General features: G+C 37.5%; 1 protein-coding gene across 1 annotated transcript; it reads right to left on the reverse strand.

The window, feature by feature from the left end:
* Positions 1-2,528: 2,528 nt before the first annotated feature.
* Positions 2,529-3,513, reverse strand: LOC25487173 (kunitz type trypsin inhibitor 104-like). The gene has a single exon (XM_013609039.3). It carries the CDS (start codon positions 3,449-3,451, stop codon positions 2,852-2,854), a length of 600 nt encoding a protein of 199 aa, XP_013464493.1. The 5' UTR covers positions 3,452-3,513; the 3' UTR covers positions 2,529-2,851.
* Positions 3,514-26,510: the final 22,997 nt, after the last annotated feature.

The following is a 26,510-nucleotide window of genomic DNA, read 5'->3' on the forward strand; positions in this document are numbered from 1 at the left end:
AACCATTGGTTGATGAAAATAATTTTTGTTGAAAAAAAAAGGAATGAAATTTTTTATATGTTTGTACAATCGTGGTTACTTTTTTTTCTTTCTTTCAATTTCATCCTGCAAGTATCACACAGTTAAGAATGATATATTTTCAAGACAAAAGAAAAACAACCTTAAGGACCTTAAATAGTAACTTTTTTTTTTATCATCAAAATTTGTGTTATCAGTGTATTAGAAATTGAAAACTTTAACATTTTTAAAGAATAAATTTAATTTAGCATGCTTAAAGAGTGCCCTGGAGACACTCGTTAACAAGATCCTTGAAATTAAAGTGATGAACATAGTGAGCGAAAGACACAAACACAACACATTGACGTACCTTAGAGGCATTCAATAATAAATCCATTTTTATGAATGGTTTTTTGCAACTCCTAAATGCTAACAACTATTTAGCTGAAGTTGACCGGACATGAAGAAAAAAAATTCTTATAAAGTGATCAAACATTTTTCTACTTAATACATGCAAAGGAGAAAAAATATGGATCAAATTCCATATTTATTTTATGCATTCATCATCTTTCTTTATGTATTTTTTTTTTCAACCGAAAGTGGTAAGTCATTTTCCATGCTATTTTCAAATATTTAATTTATCTTATACAAAATATTGCACCACGTTCTAATATAATTTTTTTTAAATTTTTTTATATCCAGGTTATATTCCATGCGTAGACCAGGATGATTGCCCGGAACAGGCACGGATACAATGTGGGGGCAATGGGGTCAAGTGACCCCACTTGCCTTCACTTGTGTATTGCATTTTTAACCCAAAATTAAATATATGTCTAGTTTGACCCCTCTTTAATAATTTATTACACTACAAAAAATTACAAAACTAAGAAGGATCCTAATGAGTGTTCTAAGAGCACTAGTTAATAAATCAAAAGAAATATTTTTATTTTTTATTTTTTTATAAAAAGTTGTTATAATTATTATATCTATACAAATAACACTTATTTTTTAGACAAAATTTTCTTTTATGAATTCTTTAACCAATTATCTTAGAGCATATCGTTGGCAAGACCATAAAACTAGTATTATAATATAAATTATTCTTATATTTGTTGAAAAAGGTTGTAATTGACCTATGTTGGTGGTGAAAAAATTTTAATTATGGTTATATTTTTTATACTCTATTAGAAATGGACAAATATTTTAAACAAATCAACATTTTAGGGTAATTATAAATATAACTAGTATAATTTTCGCACGCTTACGCTTGTATAATGTTTTATATAAATTTTTATGATATAACTTGACCCCACTTATCAAAATTTCTGGATCCGTCACTGGCCCGGAAGATATGTGTGAACTTCCTAAACGTTTGTGGTGTTATCTTCATGCTTGTGAATGCATTAATTCTATATTCCATGTATCTGTATAACTATATTTGAAGAGTGATTATCATTGAGTGAGTTGAGAAGAAATGAGATAAATTGGAGATTGCTCTTGGGAACAATTTCTTGATCACGTTGGTAACGTTCTTGTTTGTGCGAAGAGATTGGGAAAATGTTAGAAGTTATGATTTGTTTTTGGATAAAATGAAGCTAATTTCTTGTAAGTACACTTTTATATATTTTGTAAAGACTTATTGATAATGGATTAGAGAGCTACTCTTTCTCATACGTAAGTCAATTTAAACCAAAATAGATAATCAATATTGGTGTGTGTTTGTTCATCTACTATGTTTATCTTTATGTTTTGGTTTGATTGTGTTGATTAATTATACACATGGGTTGCTAGATTTGTACTATGTTGAATCTGTTGTTTTTTGGACCGTTTAGTTTGATTGTCTTGGTTTTTTTGCTCCTCTCTTTATTTTATTTTTTTTGTTAAGTAGCCTAATGGTTAGAGTTCACACAATTTAATTGTGGAGAAGTGGAGTGTCCGGGATTCGAACCCTGACCCCTGCATGTAAAATGCAATATCTCTTTGTTCTTGTTGATTTAAACATGAAATTTGAATTTTCGCAACACACCTTCTTCAAGGAAATCCAAACTCATGCTACCAATAACACCCCTCTTCAATAAAAACCCGTCTTAGTTACAATCAAGGGGCACATCGAGTGGTAATTTAAATATTTGAATATATTTTTAATTGAAAAACCAAAAAAATAAAAATCAAATAAAAATTGTTAAATCACAAGGCACATATAATGGTAAGCTCCCCTGCTTTAAAGATTTCACTACAAATGTACTCCTCTTTTCATTTTATGTCAAATTTTGAGAAAAAAATATAATTTCTTCTTGTTTGAAATTTTCAAAGTTACATTAACTACTTTTATTATAATTATATAAACTATTATTTCATCAATTATTTTGCACTTATATTAATCAGAGAGATATATAATAAATGAATAAATAGACCAATAAAAAGTAAAAAAAATAATAGTCTATGTATTACAATAAATATAACAACTTAATCAAATGATTTACACATGTAAACAACATTGCTAGAGTGTTATTAATTAGTCTATGTAGTAGTGGGTAACAATATTTTTGCTTATGAAATAGTATTATTAATCATTTATTCATAACATTTTATGGAGCTATAGTTTATAGTATAAGAGAAAGAAAAGACATATGCATCTTTCTATCCTCCAACTAATTATTATGGGTAGCTCCAATTATTAATATTACAAAGACAAACATAAATAGAAGTAAAGTTCTACACCTAATATAGATCAATATTATAAAATCATCTAAAACTTCAATGATGATTGATGTTATGAAGACGATTTCTTCATTGACAATTTAGACAATTTTTAAATATTGATCGATGATGTAGAACTTACCCTACGAACATACTATGCTCTCTCAAACCCAACCCTTAGAACATTACGATCATCCAAAGCCAATAAAATCTTACCATTTTCACGCAAATTACCAACCGTACCGCAATTAACCGTATCTGAGGGACAAAACCTAATATTATAATTACCTATAACACCTTCAATTCCAAATGAAATCTTCAAAATTCTAAATGAATTACCATCACTCCCCGCTATAATAAGCCTCCTTCCACTCCTATTGTCCCTATCACCCAATTTCCATTCCGTAGATTGTCCACAACTTGAAGAAGATGAAAATTTCACCTTAAAATCCCTATTCACCTTAACAACCGTATCATCATTTTCTAAAGGAGTTAAAATAACAGATAACCCTTGTCCAAAATCAGTAGTTTCTTGACCCACATATAAAGGGCATGAACCGTTTTTATTTACCAAAGTGATACGACCTCCAAAATCGGATACATCTGATCTTATGTAATACTTTCGGCCACTCTCAAGAGGACGACCTGTTAAGTCGAGAACTTCTTCATTTTCAGGTTGTGCTGATGTTGGTATGGTCATGAAAAGCCATAACATAAGGCTAAGGCTTGTGATTTTGATCATTCTTGTTGTCATGGTTGTGTGTATAAGTGAATTTTAAAAGGAGATTTTGGACTATGTTTATGTTGTAGCTATGTATGGCTTAGTATTTATAGTGTATGATATTGTATATTTTCTACATGCTTCAGTTTCTTCCTGATGCCTAACTTTTCTCTTGGCCTTATCAAAAAAAAAAATTGTATATTTTCTATGGCAAGTAGTGGAAATATTAATTAGTTAGGTAGATGAATTAAAGTCTAATACCACATGTGTGCAATTAGACTTTCATTTGAGTTAGGGTCGGTTGGTTCAGATGGTTAAGTCATTGCTTGAGAGTATTCAAAAATTTTCAAAGTATTTTCCTAAAAAAAATATTAAATGGTGTTTCTTTTATATGAGAAATGGAATTTTTTTTTACGTAAGAAAACTCTGATATTTCATTCATAATAATAGTTGCAGTACAACTAGGAATAATATCAAAATAACTGTGGTAAGCATGGGATATAGCTGCATGTTGCACAGTCTTGGAAAATACTTAAAACATTGATCATTAATTTTTTTTTTAGACAAAACATTGATCATTAATATTGAATTGAGTAGAAAATCAAATAGTTAATTATTAAAGCTGACACATGGAAAATGTAAAGCCATAGTCGTGTATACTAATAGACAAGAACAATTTGACCTTTTTTGCAGCATAATTGAGAGAAAAAAAAAATCATTTTAGGCCATAAACTTTAATGGAAATATGAATTAGAATTGAATGGCAACGATGTTGAAATTATGTTGCCTCTATCAACTTCATGAAAACCTTTAATTAACAATTATCAAGAATTTACGCTAACAATCTATAAAAGTCGATGCTAAACAAGCTAAAATCTGACACTAACAAAAATTTAGGGTTGGCAGTCTAACACCCTAAATTTCTTATTATCTTATCTTATTAATTTTGTGATATATTAGTATTATATGTGTTTTTCTGGTGTGATAATTTTTTATGTACTTGTTTTTTTGTGTTTGCCCTAGTTATTTATTTAATTTATTGATTTTAAGTCTATTTATTTTATTTTAAAAAATAGTTTTTAGATTATTATCATTTTAAGGATAATATTTTTTGCAAGTAACGGGTACACTTCCACATTGTTGTGATGATTCCTCTATGAATTTTTTCCTCGTGGATAAGTTTTCATGTTGACAGTCGGGTTCATTTGTTGTTCCTCAGGAGATTAGTTTGGTCGTCTATGGTTAGATTCTCACAAACTTTTTCACCAAGAAAAAATGTTTGTAATGGTTGTAATACTCTTTTAGGGATGATTTATTCACCAAGAAAAATCTTTCCTCTTCTTGAAAATCTATAATTAACATTGGTCAAAAGTTTACACCAACAATCTAAATGTCAATGCTAAAATGCTAGGAACCGACAATATAAAAAATTAGGGTTGACTTTCTTCTTCTTCTTCTTCTTGAAAATTCACTCACGTGCCCGTCTTTTCGCTTTTTTTACTGCGCTAATACTTGAAAATTATGAATTGTGTTTTTAATGAAATTTTGGTTTTGATAAAAAGTAAAAATATAAATGCTTGTTACTTTCAAATTATAATAAACCAAACTAATCTTATTTGTCTATTTGATGACACCGACAATATAACAAAAAAAAAAATACAATATAAATATACTCATCTAGTTTGTTGCAATTTTTAAATGATAAAGGTAAAAAAAAAAAAACTAGACTTAACAGGGGGCTGATGCGATCATCCTAACCTAACTGACCACCACCGACGCGGCGTTAAGGCCACTAGGAGGATTGGTTTCGGTGGTGCTGAGAAGTAATATATATATATATATATATATATATATATATATATATATATATATATATATATATATATAAGGGGCATATCAAGTGAGAATGGATAAGTTATGTGAGAATGATAAGAATAATTATCAACCTTTAGATTAAAATGAATGGTTAAGATTAAAAGGCTCCAATTTAAGGTGAAAACATCCAAAAACCCACGTGTTCTGACCTTTCTTCTTCTCTCACCCGTGATCTCTTCTTGGTTCTTCTCCCTTTCTTCTTTTTCGTTTCTAATTTTCCTTTCTAATTCTTCACCCTTGACTTCTTTTATTTCTTTCCTTCTCATCTTTATCATAAAACTCTCTCAAATTCGGACGCTTTGTTATTAGCCACTTCAATTGATTCATAAATTATTCCTTTTCCTCTTAAAGACTGCGTTAAATCGTAAAATAGAAGAAAATTGGGTCAATTAATTATGTTAATAAAGTGTGCAGCCATTGATTCGAGTTCCAGCCTTCGAAATAGAAAACACAGATCTGGTATTTGGGTCGAGTGAAACTGGGAAGGAGAAAAGGTATTAGACGATAGAGAGATTGAAGAGGGAGAGGTACTGTAGTATTAAATTGGAGCCTTTTAATCTTAACCATTCATTTTAATCCAAAGGTTGATAATTATTCCTATCATTCTCACATAACTTATCCATTCTCAATTGATATGTCCCATATATATATATTCTAATGCATTAATTATCAAGAAACTTTTCAAAAAATGATGTTTTTTCATAACTACCTTAACAAAATTATAAATTTTTACCAATATGTAACGGGAATACATCAATTTTTGGATTATTTTTATCGGTCAATTTAATCCTCCACTAATTAGTCATAAAGTACGATTAACCCTTTAAACAATTTTCAAGGGGATAAAACACTATTAACTTTTTACACTATTTTATCATTTTTATCGTTTTATATAAATTATCAATGAAACAAAATAGACAAATCTCATTAAAATAAGAACCATCCACAACAACATGAACAATATTGAAAATTATAAAAAAAAACTCAATTTCAACCTTATATATGAAAAAATCATTATGTTTTGATGTAATATTTTTATCTTAATAATTAACTGATCATGCTAAATGTATATACTATTACTAGCTAGTAATGATGAATAGCCTCTACCTTTTTTGGAAGGGAATAGCTTCTACCTAATAATCTGATTTTCCCAGTAATAACAACTTACGAAAGAGGGCGCCGCATACACAGTAGCCAAACAGAACATCAAACCTTTTTTGTTTGAAACAGTGCTATCTCAACCCCAATTTACTTTTTTTCTTTTTTTGTTTTTAGTATTTTTGTTTACGTTTATCCTCCTGTACTCATAGAAAATAGCCCTGGTAACGTGGAGTTCGATAACGAGATAAGCATGGTTTAACCAGAAAATTGTTCAACTTAAGAATCGAATTCGTTTCTCTTTCAAACGATTCATTTTTTTATGAAATTAATTAATCACCTAAATACAAATCACTTGGTTTCTCAATCCTAATTTTAGTAGCTAATGTCATCATATCAGGGATGATCCAATAACCTTTAATAGTATGTGAGGTCTAAATTTTTTTTCAATTATGCGACATTTTTTATCTGCATATATCAAGCCTTTTTGTTTATAAAATCTAACAAGAAATAATTTCTGTTAATGACCTAAAGCAAGAGATTTAGCAACCTTACCCTTGAGTCGTCTCTGCATTAGAACGAAAAATCGATCACATATTTTTCACCTTCTTCACGAGATATTTTACTTTTACTGTTTAGTTTCTCATTCTTGTTAAGTTGTTGTAAACATCTATCATTTTTGTCGCCATTGTTTGAGTTTTTGGTCATCTCTTTTATGGTATTTTCATTATTTTATAATATGTTTATGTTCTGTTAATCAAGATCAAACCAATATTATTATTTTGTCAAGGAGTAAACAAATATGCAGTATAATTACAATTATAATTTATATTCTGTTTAAATATTATTATAATTATTCTGGTGAAATCAACAACTTGCACTTCAAGGGTTCTTAGGGATCCTTCTTCTCGTCAAAAGTTTCCATCAAAATATAACTATCTACGTAGAAGAAAGGATAAGATTGGATTTTTTTTCTTCTTCAAATGTATAGTAGTCAAGTTATTTTTGCAAATGATAATCAATATTTCTTAATTTTGTAAAACATAATAATATTATTAATTCAATTTTTCATAATAATGCTGTATCTTATTTTATTGTCAGAATGAGAAATTAAAAAAATGAAACCTAAAGTAGTTGTTTTGGGGATGGAATAATATACAATTGAGTGTCACCGTGAGCATAGCTTAGTTGGTAGGGTCATGTATTGTTATATGCAGGGGTCGGAGTTCGAATTCCGGATATCCTGCTTATTCACTAGACTACTGGACAAAAAAAAAAAATGCCGACTGCGCTTATTCACCTTAAAAAAGGAGAATTCTAGTCACTTAACTACTTGAAAAAAAAATACAGATTGAGTTGATAAGGAGATTACAAATTCAACTTATCATCCATACAAAATAACTTAAAAGTTTTCTATTTTTCATAAAAATCAGCAGTATTGATTCGATGTACAGTAGAAACTCTTTAAATTAATACTCGGTAAATTAATAAACTCTCTAAAATAATAAATTTGTCCGGTCCCAACTTGGGCCAGTGTAAAAAATTGAATAATTCGATAAAATAATAAGATAATAATTTTTTGGGAGATCCCTTTTGTTATCATGGTTTTTGGGTGCCAAGCCATTAATTGGACTTGAACCTTTTGACCGTTGATATTCTCTATTTTTTCTTGGGAAGGGCAAAATTGAGAAAAACCCTTAGATTCTAAGTTCGGGGGTCGTTTTCGCTACGGGAAGGTGTTAGGCACCCGGAGCGATTATGGTACTCCATAAGAGCCGCTCTCCTAAGTTGATTTCTACGCTTTATTTTTATCGCTTATTTGTAAAAAAGAAGGTATGATTAGTTAAGAATGGGGGTGAGAAGAAGTAGAATTTGATTTTATTTCGGCTTGGATGAGTTTTGACTCATTGCCTACGTACCCTTTTAAGGGATCAAAACCGTTCGTAGTTCTTACTAAAAAACTTGTTTTTTATTTTAATTGTTTGATTTTAAGTTTTGAAAAGAAGTTTTGAAGAAGGAGATTGGGAGGCTTCATGAGCGTTAGATTTAGCAAAAAAGTGAGGTTTGATTAGTGATTGAAAAGAAAGTCTAAATGGTTAAGATGAATTGAATTTTTCTTAAGAAAAAAAGGAAAGGAAAAAAAAATGAAGTGTTGACTTCATATTTATTATGAAAATTTTGAAGTGAAGTTCAATTGTTTTTTTTGGAAAAAGATGGATTTTCTCTAAGTGTTTAAAACCTAAACGCTTATTTAACCATACAATCCTATGCATACATCTAAGGTGAGTGTGTGCGTGTCGGTGCGTCATAGTGTCCATAGTCCATATTACAACATTGCCTAAATACATTCTATGGCCCCTTTGCCAAGCTACAAACCAATGGTAAAATATTACATCACCAAATGAATTACAATTTGTAAAAGAGAAAACTAAACTAAAGAAGACAATAGTGAAGATAATGAAGTGCTATGAAGTGATCAACATGAAAGGAAATGTTAGTAGAAAATGGTAAAAGAAGAATATGGCATAAAGTGATGGAAGAAAGTATGGCATAAGACGATAGAGTGACGATGAAAATAAGCCGGAAACATGTGATGAATAATGCGTATGATGCAAGAATAAAACCTAACACATCAAAACAGTGACATACGCATAGCAAGCAGTAGCAGAATTCATATGAAATAGTATGCAAATCAAACATGACGAATACAAACATTATGCATACGAGGTAACGGGTAAAAATGCGAGAAAAGTGACTCAAAATAGTAAAAACCCTTGACAAAACAACACTAAAATTTTTATCAACTTTTCCAAGTAAAATACCACTGAAAATTATCAAGAAAAATAGTAAAATGACGTAGTAAATTTCTTGGAATTTATTGATAAAAATTAACATGAACAGAGGTGCAAACAGCAGGCAAGTATGGTGCAAGTAGCAAAAAAGCAAAAAAACGTGAAAGAAAACTAAACCCAAACTCAAGCCCAATCCTCAAAAGATCCGGATGCACAGGGGACGTACGATTGATCCAGGGTTCTGAAACCCTAGATCAAACGGCCAGGAACAAAGGGACTGGACCGGTCTTGGACCGGTCCGGTTCACTAGCTTATAAAAACAAGAGAGCACCGGTTTTTTTTCATTTTACAAATCCTTTCTCTCTCTTCATACAAGAACCTCCTCTCTTCTCTCATCAGTCTTCCTCACCGGAGTTGATGAAGCCACGGCGGAAACCTAGGTGGTTCGCCGGAAGCTTCATCTTCTCCGGTGAACCAGCGCCCAGAATCCAACCAAACTTGCATCAAATCCTTCGCCTCCTTCTTCTAAACATGAATCCATAATCCGTTTTCGCATTTGAATCGTGAATCAACGCAGATCTGATGTTTTCTTTTACGGTTTCAGAAAGTTGAGTTTTCGTTTTTTGATAAAATTCCATGGATTGGGCACAGATCTTCGTTGATTCACTTGGATTGATATTTTCCGAAAGAGATGAAGTGAACAAAGGCTTTAAACGATGTGGATCTAGAACTTTGACGCGACGTGAAACTGTTTTGAGGTTTTTTTTTATCCTTTTCGAATTGAAACGTTTTGATTCGTACAGATTCACATCACGTTGGTCTCGCCACTGTTCTTGATGAGGAAAAACTGAGAGGACACGTTTTTGTTTACGATGTAGATCTTATTGATTTCAGTTTCGGTTTCAAAGGTGTTTTTGGTTTTCGAATTTTCTTAAACCAAAACGTTTTTTTATCACTAAGTTCTACATCGTTTTCCAGTGATTGAACTTCTTTATGATCTTTATGAGAAAAACGAAGTGTTTGAAGTTATACCTGAGGTTTTAATGGAGATTCTGGTTAATCCTCTTCAGAAAACCGTGATCTACTTGCTGCGTTTTTGATGATTTTGTTATTGAGCTACTGAAAATAAATCAGTATTTTTGCACGTGAATCTTCATCTTCTTCACCGGTTTAAACCTAGCTTCTTCCCTCTCCTTTCTCTTCACTGTTTCCTCGTGATCAGTGCTTGAGTTCGTCGCGTTTCAGTGATGAACTCGCACTTTGAATTGCGAGGAAATTGATTCTGTGATGATGATTCCGTATCGAATCTCTGAGAACCAACGCGTAATCAAAGAAACTTTGTTGAATTCTGTTGAATTTGGTGATTTTGTGTTGATTTGGTGGAAATCAATGGTGGATTGAGGCGGTTAGGGTTTCTGCCATTGCTGAATCTTTGAAGCTTTTTGTTGATTCTGTTTTGATCTAACAGAAAAGAGAGAGAAAGTTGAATTCTGTTTTGGTGAGTTGGCGTGTGTTCGTGGCTCTGCGTGGCACTGTGCACCTTTTATAGCATGACATGTGTGCCTCTGAACAAATGAGAAAGTGACACCTGGACCTGAAAAAAAGAGTGACACGGCCTTGTACAAAAAATGGACTTTTCTGCAAAAAACAACACTTAAGGACTAAACTGTAATTGACCAAAAAAGGACTAAAATGAAAATTGGAAAAGAAACTGGACTGACATGTAATTTTGGGACCTCAATTGAGGGACCAAAATGTAATAAAAAAAAAAATAAAATTGAATAAAAAACGTAATTTGACCAAACGTAAAGTGAAGCAAAAATAAAACTGACAAAACGGACTAAAACGAACCAATGGCTTAAATGAGGTACTTCAAAGTAACCTCCCCATGCCAAAATTTCATGTGAAATGACCAAAATGCCCCTAGGGCTAAAAACGACCTAAACTGAATCAAATTGACTTGACATTGACTCAGATGCAAGTTTGAAATGAATTTTAACAAAGTTTACTGATGAAATGTTTAAAAGTAATCTGAAAAGACTCAGAGACAGTCACAAGGATGAAAATGGGTCCCACTGCAGGAAATGACCAAAATACCCTTCTGTATGACTTTTTGCAAATTTTGAAATAAACTGTAGAAAAAGCAATGTAATGATTCAGAGACACTTTTGAATGACTTACAAGACAAGTAAAGACATTTCGAAAGGTTTTATGCAAGAAAAACATAGGTAAAATTGTGATTGAAAATACTGCGAGGCAGAGACAATTTGAACTGTGCAGTTGAAATTTGATAATCGACAAAGTTTGAAATGAAATTGGGCCCAGTATTTTTAGGTCCAAAAACGGGGTATAACAGCTGCCCCTATTTAAGTTTCTTTGTCTGGAGAGTCAAGAGACGGAGTCTTTGGCTTGACAGGACGAAGATACTTAAATATTAGCATTTGCACTGTGTTTGGACGTAAAAATACGCCTACCCATTTTCAAATAATATGCATGCCATGCATCATTTGGATTATGAATGCAAGACCTCATGGGGATTGGAATTAACAAAATATGTCGTATCCATTGCGGGATTGATAGACATTGACAAAGATAGTGAATAGCAGAGTAACGGGAAACTAGAAACAAGTTGGACAGGTACAAGCTGTTCTTGGATTCGAACTAGCCACTTGACCGGGGATGAAACAAACAGACAACTGCGAGTTGTTCTTATGGATTCGAACTGGTCACTTCACAGGGGATAGAGGTTACTTGGACAAACATGAGTTGTTCTTATGGATTCGAACTGGTGACTCACTTGGGGATATTGGAAAGTGCGAGTTGTTCTTATGGATTCGAACTGGTGACTCGACTGGAAAAAAGGGAAAATTGGCAAGTACGAGTTGTTCTTATGAATTCGAACTGGTGACTCGACTGAAAGCAAGGCAAATAGACAGGTGCGAGCTTGTTCTTGGATGCGAACTGGTTACTCCACCGGAGACAAACAGATAGATAGGTACAAGCCGCTCTTGGATTGAGCTAGGCACTTGACCAAACGGAAACATATTGACAGGTACAAGCTGCTCTTGGATTGAGCTGGGCACTCGACCGATAACATAAGCAAATTGATAGGTACAAGCTGTTCTTGGACTTGAACTAGCCACTTGACCAAACAGAAACATATTCACTGGGGATTGGTTTTTATTTGACCAAATATAGATTGAGATTGACTTGACATCGATTTGATTTGAAAGGTAGAAATTGACCGATATTATTGGCTCACAAGGTTTTGACAGAGAACCTGACATGAGTATTGAATTGAGACTGATGTTGACATTGGAAATGCGATATGCATGGATGATATAACAGTTTCATTAAATGCATGGGCACGTAATATGCATGATTATGCATGTATGAATGCTTGTAATGCATGACTGTGGGCATTTTGTAGGCACGACTTCACGGGGAAGACAAGACATTAGAGTATTGGGCACGTAGTGGCTCGTGCTATATTACACATTCTTGGAAATCCTCTTTGGAGATGACGTCGTTGGGAGACGTTTCGGAACCATGGCTGAGGGCAGGTAGCTATGCATCTTGCTGGGGATAGAATCTTGGAAGACCCGACTGGGGAAAACGCCGTTGTGCTGGGCATTTCAGCGCTGGGTATGTTGTAGACATTGCATCTGTGGTCAATGCTTTTGCATGTTATATTCTCATTTTCATTCATCATTTTTTGCATCCCATTTTTGCCTGGATCGCCCTTTCGGGTTTTCGATCCACCGGGGAAATAAATTCTTTTCAATGCCCCATTTTTGCCTGAACTGCCCTTTCGGGTTTTCAATCCAGCGGGGTGCTCATTCTTGCCTAAGCCGCCCTTCCGGGTTTTCAACTTAGCGAGCCTTTTCATTTTCATGCATTTTCATTCTGTTTTTTCATTCTTGCCATTGACCACAGACTATCCTGGAGGAGAACCTGCTTGTAACACGTATTGAAATAGACATCAACATACTCTCACTCATGCATGTTTCATTTGAATGTACCCTGTTGCTCAGGTTTGCTTTTCAAAATAGACAAAAAGTTTTCAATTTTCAAAATGTTTGTTTCAAGCATTGTCATTACCAAAATAGAAAGAAAATGTTTTGTATATAGCTTTGAAAGTAGAAAGAAAACAGAGTTTTAAACAAAAGCACAAGCTCAAATTGATGTATAAGAGTGGTGGTCAGCCGAAGGCATGACTCCACGGATTCACAAAGCTTGGAAAATGGTAATTTTATTGGTTGGTGGTACATTGAACACAGCAATCATTACATTTCCTGGAAACTTTGAATTCGCAAGTGTAGGAGCTTTTGATGAAGATGGTCATTAACAGCTGCAGATGCCCCAAGGGGACGGTGGTTAGCCAGATATAGTTACTTGCCTTTTGCTTCAATCTCATTTTTGCATGAACCGCCCTTCCGGGTTTTCGATTCATCGAGACGCTCATTTTTGCCTGAGTTGCGAACAATCTCAGCGAGCTTTTTCATATTTGTTTTTTTTGTCCCTTATTTTTGCCTGGACCGCCCTTTCGGGTTTTCGATCCACCGGGAAGCGCATTTTTGCCTAGGCCGCCCTTTCGGGTTTTCGACCTACCACGCTGTTCTTTTCACATTTCTAGGCAAAGTATTTCTTGACTATATCGGCATTCACTGGATTTGGAAGTTCCACACCATCCATGTGTGTAAGGATTAAAGCACCACCGGAGAAGGCCTTCTTGACAACATAAGGACCTTCATAGTTAGGCGTCCACTTGCCCCTTGGGTCGGGTTGCTGGCTTATCCTCCTTTTCAATACAAGTTCCCCTACCTTGAATTCTCGAGGATGGACTTTCTTGTCAAAGGCAGTCTTCATTCTTGCTTGATATGACTGTCCACGAGCCATGGCATCCATACGTTTTTCCTCAATCAAATTCAACTGATCATACCGGCTTTGGCACCATTCAGCCTCTGATATCTTTGCTTCCATGATCACACGGAGAGACGGGATCTCCACTTCCAAAGGAAGAACTGCTTCCATACCATATACAAGAGAGAAAGGGGTTGCCCCGGTTGAACTGCGCACAGTAGTGCGGTAGCCATGCAGAGCATAGGGTAACATCTCATGCCAGTCCTTGTAAGTGGTTACCATCTTCTGGACAATCCTCTTGATATTCTTGTTGGCGGCCTCAACTGCACCATTCATCTGAGGTCTATAGGGAGAAGAGTTATGATGCTCAATTTTGAATTCTTCACAAAGAGCTTGCACCACATTGTTATTCAGGTTGGTACCATTGTCGGTAATAATCTTGCTGGGAACACCATATCGACAGATGATATTGTTCTTGATGAATTTAGCTACCACTTGCTTGGTCACATTGGTATAAGATGCTGCTTCAACCCATTTGGTAAAGTAGTCAATTGCCACCAAGATGAAACGATGACCATTTGAAGCCTTCGGTTCAATTCTTCCGATCATGTCAATGCCCCACATTGAGAACGGCCATGGGGATGACATAACATTGAGAGCATGCGGAGGCACATGGATCTTATCAGCATAGATTTGACATTTGTGGCATTTTCTGGCGTACTGGTAGCAATCATGCTCCATAGCCATCCAGTAATAACCTGCTCGTAACAACTTTCTTGACATAGTATGCCCTGTAGCATGGGTCCCGAAGGTACCGTCATGTACATCATGCATTAACTGCTCTGCTTCATGTTCATCAACACATCTTAACAATACCATGTCATAGTTCCTCTTGTACAGAATATCTCCATCTAACAGAAATCTACTGGCCAATCTTCTCAAGGTCTTCTTGTCTTGTTTGGAAGCACCTGGCGGATACTCACGGCTCAGTAAGAACTGCTTGATGTCATAGTACCAGGGTCTATAGTCAACCACATTTTCACCAGCCTGATCGATCACATCCCCAATAGCAAACACATGCGAAGGTCTTTCAAGGCGTTGCACTTTAATTATTGGCACATCATTCCAATGGTTTACTCGAAACATGGAGGATAGAGTAGCAAGAGCATCAGCCATTTGGTTCTCATCACGAGGAATATGATGCAGCTCAACCTTTGTAAAATATGTCAGCAAACGTCTCGCATAATCACGATAAGGAATCAACTTAGCATGGTGGGTCTCCCATTCACCCTTTATCTGATTGATGACGAGCGCAGAATCTCCATAGATGTCGAGGTGTTTGATTCTCATGTCAATTGCTTCCTCGATCCCGAAGATACATGCTTCATACTCAGCCATGTTGTTGGTACATTCGAACAGAATTCGGGCGGTAAAGGGAATGTGATGCCCTTGCGGGGATACAATGACTGCCCCAATTCCTTTGCCATAAGCATTGACAGCACCATCAAAGACTAAACCCCACTTGCCATTGGGATCTGGACCTTCATTAATCAACGGTTCGTCGCAGTCTTTGGATTTCAAATACATGATCTCTTCATCGGGGAAATCGAATTCAATTGGTTGGTAATCATCAAGAGGTTGGTAAGCAAGGTGATCGGCAAGAATGCTACCTTTGATTGCCTTTTGAGTTTTGAACACAATATCATATTCTGACAAAAGCATCTGCCAGCGTGCAATCTTTCCAGTGACAGCAGCTTTCTCGAAGATATACTTTATCGGATCCATTCTGGATATCAACCAAGTTGTATGATTCACCAAATAATGACGTAGGCGTTTGGCAGCCCAAGCTAAAGCACAACAAGTCTTCTCAAGCATTGTATACCGAGTTTCACAATCGGTGAACTTCTTGCTTAGATAGTAGATAGCATGCTCTTTCTTTCCAGTTTCATCTTGTTGACCAAGTACACATCCCATGGATTCATCAAATACTGCCAAATACATAATCAAAGGTCTTCCTTCCACGGGAGGGACAAGGATAGGTGGTTCCAGCAGGTAATTCTTGATGCTATCAAAAGCTTCTTGGCATTCATCATTCCATACAACAGGCTGGTTCTTTCTAAGTAGCTTGAAGATCGGCCCGCAGGTTGCAGTCATATGAGATATGAATCGGGAGATGTAATTCAAACGTCCCAAGAAACCTCTGACTTGCTTCTCTGTCCGTGGAGCTGGCATTTCTCGGATGGCCCGGACTTTATCAGGATCGACTTCAATGCCCTTTTGGCCGACAATGAAGCCTAATAACTTTCCGGACCTGACACCGAATGTACATTTGTTGGGATTCAATCGCAGCTTGTATTTTCTTAACCTTTCGAACATCTTTGTTAAATATTCAACATGCTGTTCCTCATCTGCTGACTTCACAATCATGTCATCCACATATACCTCAACTTCTTTGTGAATCATGTCATGAAACAGAGTGGTCATTCCCCTTTGGTAGGTAGCACCAGCATTGATTAGACCGAATGGCATCACTTTGTAGCAGAAAGTACCCCATGGAGTGATAAAAGATGTCTTTTCTCTATCTTCAGGAGACATCTTGATCTGATTATAACCGGAGAAACCGTCCATGAAGGAGAACACCTTAGACTGAGCAGTATTATCAACAAGCACATCGATATGAGGTAACGGAAAGTTGTCTTTTGGACTGGCTTTGTTCAAGTCCCTGAAGTCAACACACATCCGGACTTTACCATCCTTCTTTGGCACAGGCACAATATTGGCAACCCATTCAGGGTACTCAACTGTCATGAGGAAACCCGCATCAATTTGCTTTTGAACCTCGCTCTTAATCTTGAGAGCCATATCAGGACGAGTCCTTCTCAATTTCTGTCTGACGGGAGGACATTCGGGCTTGGTAGGGATCCGATGCTCCACGATCATAGGGTCTAGACCTGGCATATCTTCATAGGACCATGCAAAAATATCCGGATATTCCCGGAGGAGTTGGATGATCTTCTTTTTAACCCCTTCCTCTAGAGTAGCACCAATCTTGATTTCTCGCTTGTTTTCCTCGGTACCTATGTTGATAAGCTCAATCTCTTCCTGGTGAGGCTGAATGGCTTTCTTTTCTTGCTCAAGTAACCGAGTAATCTCATATGGTATATCATCACCTTCCTCATCCTCGGCTTCATACACAGGGAAATCAAAATTTGGAGGAATCGTAGGATTACTGTGTTCAACGGGTTTATTATGGTTCAACCTGCATATAATGATTGGATGGTTTTAGAAAGAGTTTTTTTTTTTTTCATGCAGATTTTTGAAATTAATAAGAAAATACAGACGTTTTGGTTTTTTCTGGCATTACCATTGTTTCCAAGGGAAAAAGCACTAAAAGAGTAGTCGTGGAAGAAACGACAAAATTTTATTAATCAACGGCAATGCCGAAACAAACATGCCCTTACAGAAAATATCACTCTCGCTTTGGGCAGAGCGAGAGGATTGTTATTTTGAAAACAAAGCATTTAAGCAACAAGACACATTACTCAGAAACATGCATGATTGAAGGAATGTCAATGGCATCCCAATTTGTCGCAATGCCTCCTGGTGTAACAAATACAGGCCTGAGACCAGATCCAGTGGCTTCTTCAGAGATAGCATTAACAAACCCTGCACTGTGGAAGACTCCCGAGGAAACCTTTGATGACGGGGAGAACCCGAGACCTTCTTTACGCTTGTTCTCACAGAGCTGTATCACCTTGCCCCAGCCGGCAGTCTGACCTTCTTGAATGGCTCTCTGAGCATCCTTCAATGAAGCCATAGCAGCCCCAGCTTCCTTTGACTCTGCACCTTCAATGGTCAAACCTTGGAAAGCAGTCCCTTCAGCAGACCCTGCTTCAATACAAGAAAAAGAAGACAATTGGCTGACTAAGTACGCTTCTTCACCATGGATTGTAACGAGTTTTCCATTCTTCACAAATTTCAACTTCTGATGTAAGGTGGAAGTAACCGCACCTGCATCGTGTATCCACGGTCTTCCCAACAGGCAACTGTAGGATGCATTAATGTCCATCACTTGGAAGGTAACCAAGAAATTCTCAGGGCCAATTGTTATCGGCAAGTCTATCTCCCCCAGCACATTCTTTCGAGATCCGTCAAAAGCTTTAACCAAGAAAGTACTTCTCCTCAACGGGGTCCCACGGTAGCTCAACTGATCTAGAGTTGTCTTGGGCATTACATTGAGAGAGGAACCGGTATCCACCAACACATTTGATATCATGTCTGATTTACAATTCACCGAGATGTGTAAAGCCAGATTGTGACTCTTTCCCGCTTCCGGCAATTCTTCTTCACTAAACCAGAGATTGTTACAAGCAGTAATATTTCCCACTATGCCACCGAAACGATCTACCGTAACTTCGTGGTCAACATATGCCTGCTCCAGCACTTTCAATAAGGTATTCCTGTGAGCCTCAGAGCTCAAGAGTAATGACAAGACAGATATCTTCGAAGGAGTCTGCAGCAACTGATCAACGATCTTGTAGTCGCTCCTCTTTATTATCCTCAGAATCTCATCTAAATTCGAATCCTCTATAGATTTGCCTGACTGGTTCACATCTGTAGCAATGGGTGAAACAACGGTTGGAGTTGCTTCTTCAACTGGTGGAATGGTCGGTGTAGCTACCTTCTTCTGAAATAACGGCGGACGAACTTTCCCGCTTCTTAGCGCTGCAGAAGTCCCTTCGGCAATATTGCTTACTGTGGCAAAGGAGGCTAGAGGCACCTCTACTCCATTTTCTATCATAGTAGCATTGTATTTGTATGGAACAGCCTTATCCGAAACATAAGGAATTGGTCCTGGCAACCTTATCACCAAAGGCTCAGCATTCTTCTTCAAAGGTGTACTCTTGACAGGCGGATCGTGAAAAACCGGCACAATCACGCAAACATCACTGACAGTCAGAAGATTATCATTCATCAAGCTTTGGATGTCTTCTTGAACAGTATAACAACCCAAAGGATCACGGAGACATCCCAGACACTTGGCATGATCATGATTGAACAGAGAAGCTTTGCACAGCTTGATGTGTAGAGGTACCAGAGGAGTTGCGACGTTGCGGACATCAAGTCTCGGAGCTTCTTCACACACTTCGATCATATTCACAGCGGCATGATTTGGTAGCGGATTGTCGAGGACATGTGGGACATTATTCTCAAAAGTCAGCTTCCCTTGATCGATGAGCTTCTTCACGATATACTTCAAAGCATAACACCCCTCGACGTCATGACCCAAGGCACCTTGATGAAAGTCACATTTGAGATCAGACCTGAACCTTGGAGGCAACGGATCAGGTGGGGGCTTACCTTGTCTAGTTGTACAATGCCCTCTCTGGAGTAAAGTTGGAAGCAACTCAGCATATAACATCGGTATCGGAGGGAAAGTAGGCCTAGCTTGCTGATTTTGTTGTTGTTGTTGAACCGGCATCTGTTGTTTCATCTGTTGGGCAATCGCATTGACGGGCACTTGAGGCTGGCCCGGCGGCAAAGGGTACTGATGATAAAACGGTGGGAAGAACGGATGCTGAGAATACGGCATATATGGGTATGACGGAGGCATTTGAGCTGCATTGATAGGAGCAACAGTAGCCATTGATTGACCGGCTCCAGCTGACACCATCCCCACTTCCGTTTCTTTCTTCTTGTGGTGTCCATTACCATATCTCTTCGATGCACTCGTAGAAGATTCAGCTTTCTCAAACACAATGATCCCATCCCTGACTGCTTCCTCAAGACGGGTTCCCATAGTGACCATCTCCGAAAAGTTGTTCGGGGCAGCGATGATCATCCTCTCAACATAATCTTTCTTCAAGGTCTTTAAGAATGTCTGGGTCATTTCTTCTTCATCTAAAGCAGGAGTAATACGGGCGGCTGCCCCTCTCCATCTTTGCGCATATTCACGGAAACTTTCCTCCTTCTTCTGAGATAGGGACCTGAGAAACTCCCTATTTGGCCTCAGTCGAGTGTTAAACCCATAATGGCTCTTGAAAGCGGTGGCTAGCTCATCAAAGGTATGGATGTCATTCTTACTCAAACTAGTATACCACTCTGCGGCATCCTCCATCAGACTATCCTGAAAACAGTGGATCATAAGGGAATCATTGTCTTTGTAATTGCCCATCTTCCGGACGTATTTGATGATGTGATTTTGAGGACAAGTTAGCCCGTTGTACCGGTCGAAGTCCGGAATCTTGAACTTTTTAGGAACATCCACTTTTGACACTAAGCAAAGGTCTTGAGTTTTGACAGAGTCTGCACTCCCTCGATTGGCCTGGATTTCGTGACGGAGTTCTTTAGCAAGTTCCTCCATCATCTCTTCCATAGTCTTGGTTACGGGGATGCTTCTGTGCTGTGTGTTGATGTTAATACCTTGAGGCAGAATGTGTACCAGAGGCTCAGTGACAGCTGCTGTTGTTTGTGGCAAAGTAGCAATGATGGAGGCGGCATTTGTTGCAGGAATCAGAACATTGTTAGCAGTGCCCGAGGTGCTTGCTGTAGCAATGGGAGTGAAGAACGGTGGAAGCCCATACGGAAACCCCACTGGCATAGTAAAGCGATTGTCTGCAGAAGTGGTAGGGAGCACGCTTGTAGTTACTGGTGCAGCTGTGGTTGTAGGGATAGCTGTAGCTGATTGCTCTTGAGCAGCTAGTAGAGCAGTCATGACGTCATTAGCTTTAGCCAATTCCTCCTTTAGAGAGGCTAACTCGGTGCGAAGCTGAGCGTTCTCTTCTTCCATAGCCCTTTTCTTTCTTCTGTATTCTCTGGTTCGATCAATTCTATCTGGTTCGTAAACTCTCTGAGCACGAGCCACTTTTCACACTGCGGCAGAGGAACCAGGAGATAGTAAGCACTTGGAAGCCTTTGTGACCAATGCATGATGCATATGATGCATGATATGCAAATGCAAATGCAAAAGACTCATTTTTTCATCGAAGGATTTTTAAACAAATTAGAAATTTTGCAAATAATCAAAACTACATAGCATTTTCAAAAGGAAGACTTTGAAATTTCAACAAGATAAACAAATGAAGCTCTCAAGCATAGGAAGTAGTCGGAAAATCATCGGACTCGGAATCTGAATCACAGTATCTGGCAAAGAAGTCTCGTCGTCCTCGAGCTCTCTTGGAGTCCCTCATAAGCAGCTCATCTTTCTCTTCCAATTCCCTCCGGGCCTTAGCTAGCTCTTTCTTCAACATTAGATTCTCATGAGTCTTCTGCTCATCTCTACCATCCAAAGTCATGATTAGATTCTCGGCTTGATTGTACCGAGCTTTCCACACTTGCTTCTCACGACTCTCCATAGCTAGATGCTCCTGATACATATCCTGAGTCGCGGGGAGTAGAGGCAGAGGCATAGACGGAGTGGATGAAGACACGTATCTCATAGCTGGATAAGGCATACCAATCTCCTCAGCTCGATCTATCACCCACTGAGTATAAGCCTCATGAGCGACACCGGATCTCACACCTAGATGCTTCACACTCTTCCTTCGAACCTTGGACCAAGCATCCATGAAAGCTTTCCTTTGTCCGGTAGGAGCATTCGCATAGAAGAAGAACTCTGGAGATGTAGCAAGATTGATGGGCTTCGACTTCATAGGGAAACCAAACTGTCTCATAGCAAGCTCGGGATTGTAGTTGATTCCTCCACGAGTACCAAGAAGAGGTACATTGAGAAAGTCTCCACAACCCATGATAATCTCCTTCACCTGAGCGGCCGGAGTGAGCCAGACGACCTCGTTAGGAGTGAGGGCCATAATCCGCTGCGAGTAGGACCAGTTTTCCGAGTTGTCATGGAAGGAACTCGGAAGGTGCGAAATAAACCACCTATACAAAAGAGATGTGCAGCAAAGAATATACCCACGGCCCTTGAGAGTCCTGTCATGGATGGCGTGGTAGGTATCCGCTAGCAAAGTAGGAACCGGGTTCTTGGAATGAAAGATCTCGATAGCATTCATGTCCACGAAGTTGTCGAGGTTCGGAAAGAGAATGAGCCCGTAGATAAGCAAAGCAAGGATAGCCTCGAGTGTATCCTGACGAGTAGTGTTGAGATTAGCCTGATCAAGAAGATACTTCGAAGTGAACCCCCGGATGTGAGACTTGGTAATAAGATGGTTGGAGACGTCGGAAGTCTTGAGGTAGAGATCCTTTGCAATAACCAGAGGAGTAAGAGAAGTCCCGGGACCGGTGAAAGGCGTCTTCTCGGCTATAGGTAAACCCACTAGATTGGAGTAAGCCTCGAGAGTAGGAACCAACTGGAAGTCCGGGAAAGTGAAGCAACGGAAGTTCGGATCATAAAATTGCACTAGAGTGTGCACTAGTTTCTCTTCCACATCGGTTCGGAGCAAGGTAAGCAATCCCCCATACCGGAGTCGGAACCCTGTTTGACTCTTGACCTTGAGTGCCAACTCTCTCAAACTAACCAAATCCACTTCCTTGAACTTGTAGCACTTAGTCTTCTTCATACCTGTGATTATTTACAAAAAATTTCTATTTGTTTAAGCCCTTTGATGAATGCATGAAAAATGTTTATGCATGAATGCATGTATGCATGATTGTGTTGTTTAGTTACAATGTGGGTTGAGGTTCAAAGTAACGGGGCCACGGATGGACATGGCGTCCGGTGAACTAAGGCTTTGGATAGTAGTAACCAAGGTTCTAACACAGTTCTCAAACTGCAACCTCTCTCACATATATCATGGTAGTACAGGACGACACCCGTTCCATGATTATTTGTGAGAAGATCTAGTTTGAGTGTAGTATCGCGTGACGACTAAAGTTTGAGACAACACTCAATTTAGCCACCGCACTACGTCCTAAAAAGGCTAGGATGGGTTTGGTAACTACGGTTCATAGCTTCGTCGAACAATTGAAAGTGAAGTGCCTAAGCATGACAACACACGCCGACAATATCACCTTCAAAATGCCTCAGCTATGTGAGATTGATCGCATAATCCAATACACGAGGCAACCCCCGGATCGAATTGTCGATTATATCTCTACCTAAACATAAGTTCACTCAGCCCGGGTATAGGACTTTTGATATTCTCACCCCACACGTCAAATGAAAGTAAACAAGTATTCACATATGTAAGCAATAAAATAAAGTGTAAATATAAACTAAGGAAAACTAGGCGTGACCCGCTAAAAAAAATCCCCAGTGAAGTCGCCATTTCTGTTATCATGGTTTTTGGGTGCCAAGCCATTAATTGGACTTGAACCTTTTGACCGTTGATATTCTCTATTTTTTCTTGGGAAGGGCAAAATTGAGAAAAACCCTTAGATTCTAAGTTCGGGGGTCGTTTTCGCTACGGGAAGGTGTTAGGCACCCGGAGCGATTATGGTACTCCATAAGAGCCGCTCTCCTAAGTTGATTTCTACGCTTTATTTTTATCGCTTATTTGTAAAAAAGAAGGTATGATTAGTTAAGAATGGGGGTGAGAAGAAGTAGAATTTGATTTTATTTCGGCTTGGATGAGTTTTGACTCATTGCCTACGTACCCTTTTAAGGGATCAAAACCGTTCGTAGTTCTTACTAAAAAACTTGTTTTTTATTTTAATTGTTTGATTTTAAGTTTTGAAAAGAAGTTTTGAAGAAGGAGATTGGGAGGCTTCATGAGCGTTAGATTTAGCAAAAAAGTGAGGTTTGATTAGTGATTGAAAAGAAAGTCTAAATGGTTAAGATGAATTGAATTTTTCTTAAGAAAAAAAGGAAAGGAAAAAAAAATGAAGTGTTGACTTCATATTTATTATGAAAATTTTGAAGTGAAGTTCAATTGTTTTTTTTGGAAAAAGATGGATTTTCTCTAAGTGTTTAAAACCTAAACGCTTATTTAACCATACAATCCTATGCATACATCTAAGGTGAGTGTGTGCGTGTCGGTGCGTCATAGTGTCCATAGTCCATATTACAACATTGCCTAAATACATTCTATGGCCCCTTTGCCAAGCTACAAACCAATGGTAAAATATTACATCACCAAATGAATTACAATTTGTAAAAGAGAAAACTAAACTAAAGAAGACAATAGTGAAGATAATGAAGTGCTATGAAGTGATCAACATGAAAGGAAATGTTAGTAGAAAATGGTAAAAGAAGAATATGGCATAAAGTGATGGAAGAAAGTATGGCATAAGACGATAGAGTGACGATGAAAATAAGCCGGAAACATGTGATGAATAATGCGTATGATGCAAGAATAAAACCTAACACATCAAAACAGTGACATACGCATAGCAAGCAGTAGCAGAATTCATATGAAATAGTATGCAAATCAAACATGACGAATACAAACATTATGCATACGAGGTAACGGGTAAAAATGCGAGAAAAGTGACTCAAAATAGTAAAAACCCTTGACAAAACAACACTAAAATTTTTATCAACTTTTCCAAGTAAAATACCACTGAAAATTATCAAGAAAAATAGTAAAATGACGTAGTAAATTTCTTGGAATTTATTGATAAAAATTAACATGAACAGAGGTGCAAACAGCAGGCAAGTATGGTGCAAGTAGCAAAAAAGCAAAAAAACGTGAAAGAAAACTAAACCCAAACTCAAGCCCAATCCTCAAAAGATCCGGATGCACAGGGGACGTACGATTGATCCAGGGTTCTGAAACCCTAGATCAAACGGCCAGGAACAAAGGGACTGGACCGGTCTTGGACCGGTTCGGTTCACTAGCTTATAAAAACAAGAGAGCACCGGTTTTTTTTCATTTTACAAATCCTTTCTCTCTCTTCATACAAGAACCTCCTCTCTTCTCTCATCAGTCTTCCTCACCGGAGTTGATGAAGCCACGGCGGAAACCTAGGTGGTTCGCCGGAAGCTTCATCTTCTCCGGTGAACCAGCGCCCAGAATCCAACCAAACTTGCATCAAATCCTTCGCCTCCTTCTTCTAAACATGAATCCATAATCCGTTTTCGCATTTGAATCGTGAATCAACGCAGATCTGATGTTTTCTTTTACGGTTTCAGAAAGTTGAGTTTTCGTTTTTTGATAAAATTCCATGGATTGGGCACAGATCTTCGTTGATTCACTTGGATTGATATTTTCCGAAAGAGATGAAGTGAACAAAGGCTTTAAACGATGTGGATCTAGAACTTTGACGCGACGTGAAACTGTTTTGAGGTTTTTTTTTATCCTTTTCGAATTGAAACGTTTTGATTCGTACAAATTCACATCACGTTGGTCTCGCCACTGTTCTTGATGAGGAAAAACTGAGAGGACACGTTTTTGTTTACGATGTAGATCTTATTGATTTCAGTTTCGGTTTCAAAGGTGTTTTTGGTTTTCGAATTTTCTTAAACCAAAACGTTTTTTTATCACTAAGTTCTACATCGTTTTCCAGTGATTGAACTTCTTTATGATCTTTATGAGAAAAACGAAGTGTTTGAAGTTATACCTGAGGTTTTAATGGAGATTCTGGTTAATCCTCTTCAGAAAACCGTGATCTACTTGCTGCGTTTTTGATGATTTTGTTATTGAGCTACTGAAAATAAATCAGTATTTTTGCACGTGAATCTTCATCTTCTTCACCGGTTTAAACCTAGCTTCTTCCCTCTCCTTTCTCTTCACTGTTTCCTCGTGATCAGTGCTTGAGTTCGTCGCGTTTCAGTGATGAACTCGCACTTTGAATTGCGAGGAAATTGATTCTGTGATGATGATTCCGTATCGAATCTCTGAGAACCAACGCGTAATCAAAGAAACTTTGTTGAATTCTGTTGAATTTGGTGATTTTGTGTTGATTTGGTGGAAATCAATGGTGGATTGAGGCGGTTAGGGTTTCTGCCATTGCTGAATCTTTGAAGCTTTTTGTTGATTCTGTTTTGATCTAACAGAAAAGAGAGAGAAAGTTGAATTCTGTTTTGGTGAGTTGGCGTGTGTTCGTGGCTCTGCGTGGCACTGTGCACCTTTTATAGCATGACATGTGTGCCTCTGAACAAATGAGAAAGTGACACCTGGACCTGAAAAAAAGAGTGACACGGCCTTGTACAAAAAATGGACTTTTCTGCAAAAAACAACACTTAAGGACTAAACTGTAATTGACCAAAAAAGGACTAAAATGAAAATTGGAAAAGAAACTGGACTGACATGTAATTTTGGGACCTCAATTGAGGGACCAAAATGTAATAAAAAAAAAAATAAAATTGAATAAAAAACGTAATTTGACCAAACGTAAAGTGAAGCAAAAATAAAACTGACAAAACGGACTAAAACGAACCAATGGCTTAAATGAGGTACTTCAAAGTAACCTCCCCATGCCAAAATTTCATGTGAAATGACCAAAATGCCCCTAGGGCTAAAAACGACCTAAACTGAATCAAATTGACTTGACATTGACTCAGATGCAAGTTTGAAATGAATTTTAACAAAGTTTACTGATGAAATGTTTAAAAGTAATCTGAA

The sequence above is a fragment of the Medicago truncatula genome, chromosome 2, assembly GCF_003473485.1.
Source record: "Medicago truncatula cultivar Jemalong A17 chromosome 2, MtrunA17r5.0-ANR, whole genome shotgun sequence".
NCBI classification, from domain to species: domain Eukaryota; kingdom Viridiplantae; phylum Streptophyta; class Magnoliopsida; order Fabales; family Fabaceae; genus Medicago; species Medicago truncatula.